The sequence below is a fragment of the Chenopodium quinoa genome, unplaced genomic scaffold (assembly GCF_001683475.1).
Source record: "Chenopodium quinoa cultivar QQ74 unplaced genomic scaffold, ASM168347v1, whole genome shotgun sequence".
NCBI lineage: Eukaryota > Viridiplantae > Streptophyta > Magnoliopsida > Caryophyllales > Amaranthaceae > Chenopodium > Chenopodium quinoa.
Window position 1 is genome coordinate 1,714,434 of NW_018743828.1, and position 7,205 is coordinate 1,721,638.

At 33.7% G+C, this 7,205-nt stretch overlaps 1 protein-coding gene across 1 annotated transcript; it reads left to right on the plus strand.

Moving 5' to 3' along the window:
- The first annotated feature begins 542 nt into the window (after positions 1 to 542).
- On the plus strand, positions 543 to 4,400 carry LOC110685573 (amino acid permease 3-like). Its single transcript, XM_021862128.1, has 6 exons — positions 543 to 877; positions 1,328 to 1,561; positions 2,106 to 2,199; positions 2,747 to 2,961; positions 3,163 to 3,302; positions 3,391 to 4,400. The coding sequence occupies exons 1-6, from the start codon at positions 772 to 774 to the stop codon at positions 4,045 to 4,047; spliced, it is 1,446 nt and encodes a 481-aa protein (XP_021717820.1). The 5' UTR covers positions 543 to 771; the 3' UTR covers positions 4,048 to 4,400.
- The last annotated feature ends 2,805 nt before the right edge of the window (positions 4,401 to 7,205 follow it).

The following is a 7,205-nucleotide window of genomic DNA, read 5'->3' on the forward strand; positions in this document are numbered from 1 at the left end:
AGTTTTATTCCGAACTTTAATTTGTATGAATGTTTATGAACTTGCTTGTTTGAATTACAAAAATAAACATGATTTTTTTTTAATCTATAAAAAGAAACTTATTTTTTCTGAATCAACTAACAAAGTCCCTTTTTTTTTTTTTTTTGAAAGAAACAAATTTCCATTATTCCCTTTACATTAGTTATTTAATCAAATAACAACTAATAATCGAAATTAATTTATCTTAAATTTTTGTGTCATAATCAGTGGACATAGCTAATGAGGTGGAGAAAATATCTTTTATTCTCTAATTAATTAATATCCCGCATGTTTAAGTTTGTATTATTATTATTATTATTATTATTAATATTATTATTGTTGTTTTATTATTATTTACTTTTATAACATGTTGCATGTATTATTAAAGGGATGGTCTGAAGTGATGAGGTATTATTAAATTAAGAGGGGCATAAGAATAAATACAAAAAATAGATTTATAAATAAATGTCGGATGCACCCAATAATTTGTGGTTCGGCCTAGAGTGGCAGTTGGTCGGAATATTTAATAGTCAAAATACGCGGCTCTAACCCACTTGTTCACACTCTCTTCTTATATAAAGTTTCGATTCTTACGCCACCACAATCACACCTAAACTACTGCTGCTGTTACTTCAATTCTATCCAATTCCCGATTATTTTTCAATTCTATTTCAAACTAAATTAGAAATCATACTGCTCCGTATTATTTATTTTGAGAAAACTTATTAGTTATTACTGGATCAAACTCGAACCATGGGGGTAAGCAAGCAGCAAAGCCAGGCCTTCAGTATTGGTCTCGACGTTGCCCCTCAAAACGCCTCCAAAGTGTTTGATGATGATGGCCGTGTCAAGAGAACAGGTTAATTGTTTTGTAACACCTTTTCTTTTTTTTTGACAAACCTTCATCTTATAACTCAGTGCACCTCAACAAAGTTATATGATCCCGAGAATTAACAAAAAAAAAAAAAAAAAAAAAAAAAAAACCACACTTGTACCATCATTAAACAATTGCTTCGTATATTTCTTGTATTTTCGTGTCTTAAGTTGATTTCTCCTTACTTATATGAGATTGGATTGTTCTGTCATATTTTATTTTACCTAATTACATGCTTCTAAGAGGTGGACAGTACATTAATTAGTACTCCGTATGTTGTTTTTAACAACCATGAGTCATGGTGGTTATTTTAACTTATTCAGATTGAGATTGGAGTTGTTTTGGTACAAAAACACGTGAGATTGAAATGTGAAGGTGATGATAGAGAGTACTGTACCAGTACATATTAATTTAATAGTTGGTTAAATTTTGCAGGGACTATGTGGACGGCAAGTTCCCATATAATAACGGCTGTGATTGGGTCAGGAGTGCTGTCCTTGGCTTGGGCTACGGCCCAGCTTGGGTGGATTGCTGGCCCAATTGTGATGATATTGTTCTCAATTGTCACTTACTACACTTCTGTTCTGCTCTCCGATTGCTACCGATCCGGTGATCCTGTCTCCGGCAAGAGAAATTACACTTACATGGATGCTGTTCAAGCTAATCTTGGTATTTAATTTTAACCCACACACCTGACCTTCAATTAATATTACTAATTTAATAAAAATTAGAATTATATATACTACTTCCGTTATATAAAGATGTCATGTCCATGAATATATATATTAATAAAAAAATTTGATAAAGTTGGCCTCTGTGTTATAATTAGGTGGATTTATTAGAAGAGACAAAGAAGATATGAGTGGAATATTGCTAATTTAATAAAAATTAGCATTATATATACTACTTCTGTTATATAAAGATGTCATGTCCATAAATACATATATTACTCCGTAATAAAAAAATTTGATAAAGTTGACCTCGTATAATAATTAGGTGGATTTATTAGAAGAGACAAAGAAAGATATGGGTGGGTGTAAAACATACATAAATAAAGTAACAAGGATAGTAGTATGAAATACAGTAGATATTGTGAATTTGTGGTGAAAGATGACAAACAAAGTTAAAAGAGATTGAAAAAAACAGGAGTTAAAATAGTATGTATAATCAAAATTCCAACTTAATCTGACTTTGTGGTTGCATTGCGTTGTAGGTGGGCTTCAAGTGAAAATATGTGGATTAATTCAGTACTTAAACCTCTTTGGAGTTGCAATCGGTTATACAATAGCAGCCTCGATAAGCATGACGTAAGATTTTTTTTATTTGCATCACGTTTAGCTTATCTTATGAAATCTAATATATATATATATATATATATATATATATAAAGGAGAGTTTTTTCCCGAGTTTTTAGAGAGCCACATAGGATCTAATTTTCTTTGTGTGTCATATAGGATTATAAATTTTAGTAGTAACCAATTAAATAGGAGATTATTAAAATCTTTTATAATTAAATAATTCAAATGCCACGTAAGCAAAATTGGCGAATGAGATTTTCCAATTTAAATTAATTAAATATAAAATATTATCTTTTGATATTAGGAATTTTATCTAAATATATAACAAATTTTAGCACATAAATATATGTATAAAAAAATATTTTTAAAAATTCAAACAAACCGTGCATCGCAAGGGCTTCATCTAGTAAACATATACACCAATTAAGACCAATTTATAAATAAACATCATAATAGGGTATCATCATATGAATTAAATGTTGTACAGTTTATCTCCTTGATATGCATATACATGTAATGTTATTTATTAACGCGGGTAACATATTTATATATATAGGGCTATAAAAAGATCTAATTGCTTCCATGAGCAAGGCGAGAAAGCCAAGTGCAACATATCAGCAAATCCTTACATGATCCTCTTTGGAGTTGCTGAGATATTCTTCTCCCAAATCCCAGATTTTGATCAAATTTGGTGGCTATCAATCGTTGCAGCAGTCATGTCTTTCACTTATTCTACCATTGGTCTTGGTCTTGGTATCGCTAAAGTGGCTGGTAATGCATCAAATCATTTTTTTTCAACTCTCTTTTTAACCGTTCACTTTTTCTAGTAGACTAGCTACATTCCTTTCTTTCTTCGGCAAAAAGCACAAGTAGCCGTTCATTATAGACTTTTACTTTTTTTATTTAATTGTCAATATAGTCTTGTTTTTATTCTTATTCTTATTCTCTGTTTATACGCGATTGAATTAACAGTAAATGGAAAAATCAAGGGCAGTTTGACTGGTATTAGTGTTGGTGTGGTTACGGAAGCTGATAAAGTGTGGAGAAGCTTCCAAGCACTTGGTGATATTGCATTTGCCTATTCATACTCCATGATTCTCATTGAAATTCAGGTGCTTAATCATGCCTAGCTTGCTTGGTAACGTAGTCATTCGTAATTTGATGTTAGTAACATGGTGTACTGTACTGGTAATTATGTAGGACACAGTAAGGTCACCCCCAGCGGAATCAAAGACAATGAGGAAGGCTACACTAGTAAGTGTTGTAGTAACAACTGTATTCTACCTGTTATGCGGGTGCTTTGGCTATGCAGCATTCGGGGACTTGTCACCCGGGAACCTGCTAACTGGGTTTGGATTCTACAACCCATTTTGGCTAGTAGACATAGCCAATGCTGCTATTGTCATCCATCTCGTTGGTGCCTACCAAGTTTACTGTCAGCCTCTCTATGCTTTCGTTGAGAAAATAGCCAGTGAGACCTTCCCTGATAGTGACTTCATCACCAAGGATATCAAAATTCCACTTCCTGGTGGTTACAAACCTTACAACCTTAATCTCTTCAGGCTAGTTTGGAGGACTGTATTCGTGATCATTACCACCGTAATCTCCATGCTCTTACCCTTCTTCAACGATGTGGTGGGATTACTTGGAGCACTAGGGTTTTGGCCCTTGACTGTGTATTTCCCGGTAGAAATGTACATTTCCCAGAAGAAGATACCCAAATGGACTACTAAATGGATTTCTCTTCAGATTCTAAGTGCTGCTTGCCTCATTATCTCCATCGCCGCTGCTGCTGGATCTATCGTCGGGGTGGTTAATGATCTTAAAACGTACAAGCCTTTCAAGACCGCTTACTGATTCTAATTGTTTTACTAAATGCTAACACAATGGTTAGGAGGAGTTGGGAGGAATAGGCACCAGCGCTCAAAACAGAGGGCTCTGTAGCTGCTGCTTTTGTTGATTATTGTATGTAGGCTTTATCTTACAACTCCATGGATGGGCATCACCCTTTTCATTTATAGGTCTAAATCCCATTTTACTGATCCACCTTCGTTAGAAGAGTGGCAGATTGGGAATCAGAGGGTGACAAAACTGACAATTGAACACAATGGCCATTGAGTATAAACTTGTTAAGTGCTGTTGGGGGTCAAATGAGCCACTTAAAAATTAGCTTGTGGAAATCACAACTTGTTTTGTGCAATTTTCTTCCATGTTTGCATATTTTGATACTTTATTTATACTAATGTGGTAACGTCTTGCTACTTGCTAGTGGCATAACATCGCCATGCTACTCCAGTACATGATGAACATTACACATTTTAATGCACATTATCCACTCAAACCTGTAATTATGCTACAAACTCTAAACATTTAACCAAGATACTTTGCACTTGATATCTTCAAAACAAAAGTCATATTAAGAGCACATGATCATTAAATCCAAAATACTTAAGCACTTAGGATTATTTCATCATCAAAGCAAGAACTTAAATAGAAAACAAAAACCTAATTAAATGAAAGTTACTAGTGCCCATAGAGGCACTTTGTAGAGCTAGAACAACCATCAAACAGCAGCTTGAGCTACTTAGTCAAAATGATCAGACATATGAGTTAAACAACATAATTATCAGTCAAACTGATTAGGAACATATCTCATCTTCTTAGAGAGTAGAGATGCAAATGGCAGAAATATCTCATCAAGCCATCAACCATCAAGGTTTTGTGATACTACCCTTCTTCTTTTTGTTTTTGCTTGGACAATCCCGATCAGATGATGAGTTGCTCCTAGTTTCTCCCGAATCTGATTCCAAATTAGCCATCTCCTCACATTGCGAGATGAGTTCATCTGGCTCGGGAAATCTAACAAGGTTTACATGCCGTGAAATCTTCCCAGCTACCACAAAAATAATAAAATTCCAAGTTAATTAGTGGAAAATTAAATGAGGAATGATATGTCAAAACGGTTCATTACTTGGAATATCATTTGTAAAATAGATATTTAACTGCTGTTATTATTGCACTATGAACATGATTATTAGTGTCTATGATTGAAATTATTACTCCCTCGACCTGTTCTTAAAGAATGTGACATATTTGATTATTAGGTTATATTAAGGGATGCAATTTTCGGGGTATCAATTTTACATGATTTATGAAATGAGCAAATGTTAACGAGTCGGTGACACATCACACATACCAACTTTTGTTTCAGATAGGCCAGGTATAAAAACAGTTATATCAGATACTGGGGCTGGAAAGTTGACCATGCTATAAACTTTACCTGCATGTATACCACTTATATATAAGTATCAATGCACCGTCAAACCTCAAATGCGAGTTACATTATTATGAGCTTTTAGTTGTATTTACCAGATTTTGTCCTCATGCTACCAATTGGTCCATCTTCATTGTCAAGATCAATAGATGCTGTTTGACCTTCGAAATCATCAAGCCTCTGCACAAGTAAGAAATAAATACATTTTAAATCAGAAATACAAATACATAAGCAAATACTAAAAGATAAAATATGTTTGATCTTTTTTAAAATTAGTCATGTGAATAAGCTGGCCAAAAAAATGGGAGTTTTGTTTGAACTCTACGAAATTCATCTATGGTGATAGGAGTAAAACCTCCCTTAGGCAAAAAATTTTGAGCATTTGCTCACAACATTTCAAATGATAAAGATTACTTTAATCAACCTTTTTATATTGATAAGTTTTTGATAACTTCTTAACCTTTATTGAAATAATTTTAAGCTATTGAGATTTAACAAAAAAAAACAGAACCAAATTAAATATCGAATATGCATACGTACTGTTCATTCAAGTTCAACACCTTAGACAACAAGTTCATGCATGCCACGAAGGTTGATAAGAATGAAATCCTTACTAGTAATAAAGTAATTTAAATTGGTGTAGTACCATAGAGGCGTAATGTTAAAGTTGGTAACTCAATTCAATTTACAAAAGAAAGGTAATTCAGAAATAAAAAGCCAAGGAAGATGAAGAGATTACTTGGTCAGAAGGGAGTTGCATTAGCCAAAGCTCAGTGTTATCATCCACCTCAATATCCAAAAGTGGCTCTTGCAAGCATAGCTCATAACCAGGAGGAGGTGTGTAGCCAATACCATCAGATTCTGATCCAGACACTGATTTTTCCACCACCAGATTATCGATGTTCTTTATTTCTTCGTCCTTACCATCTTCTTCGTCAGACACTGAATTTTCCACCACCAGACTATCAATATCTTCTATTGCTTTGTCATCGTTAATATCTTCATCAGACACTGAATTTTCCACCACTAGATTATCAATATCCTCTATTTCTTTGTCATCATTAATATCTTCATCAGACACTGAATTTTGCACCACCAGATTATCAATATCCTTTATTTCTTCCTCTTCATTAACATCTTCACCAGCCTCTGAATCTTCCATCACCAGACTATCGATATCCTTTATTTCATGTTCTTCTTCATCTGTGTCGGACACTGAATTTTCTGCTACCAGATTGTGTAATTCATCCTTATTAACTTCGCCTTCTTCAACATCTTCATCAGTTGTGTTAGCTGCAAATTCATTACTAGTGGTTAGGAGATTGGCAGGACTGTGAGCACTTGTAGTGATGAAGTGATCACCAGGCATCTTATCAGCCTTAGATGTCGTGTCTTCACCCTCCATAATATTATCAAGTGTAGTAGGACAATGCGAGTATCGGATAGCAATTTAAGCTTAATTTGATCAATATTTTGTACGCACAGAGGCACTCTTATTTAAAACAAGGGAAGCTCAAGAGTATCTAACTCAGCTTGGTTAATTTCAATAACATTGCTGTTTTTCAATGCTCTCTATTTACGAAGTACTGTAGTTTTCTACTTTTCTATGCACATAAAATGACCCTTCAGCTTCACGTATAGTATTTCTTTCAAATGTGACCACTTTTTTTATTTTTATTTTTATTTTTTTTTTATTTTTATTTTTTTACGGGCAAATGTGATCACTTTACTCCTCATTAAC

What these genes read in the sequence shown, in the direction of transcription:
- LOC110685573 (XM_021862128.1), top strand. Translation starts at nt 772, where the DNA reads ATGGGGGTAAGCAAGCAGCAAAGCCAGGCCTTCAGTATTGGTCTCGAC. An exon ending in GCAGCCTCGATAAGCATGAC is followed by an intron (nt 2,200 to 2,746) that starts GTAAGATTTTTT and finishes TTATATATATAG; the next exon opens with GGCTATAAAAAGATCTAATT. An exon ending in TGGTATCGCTAAAGTGGCTG is followed by an intron (nt 2,962 to 3,162) that starts GTAATGCATCAA and finishes TTGAATTAACAG; the next exon opens with TAAATGGAAAAATCAAGGGC.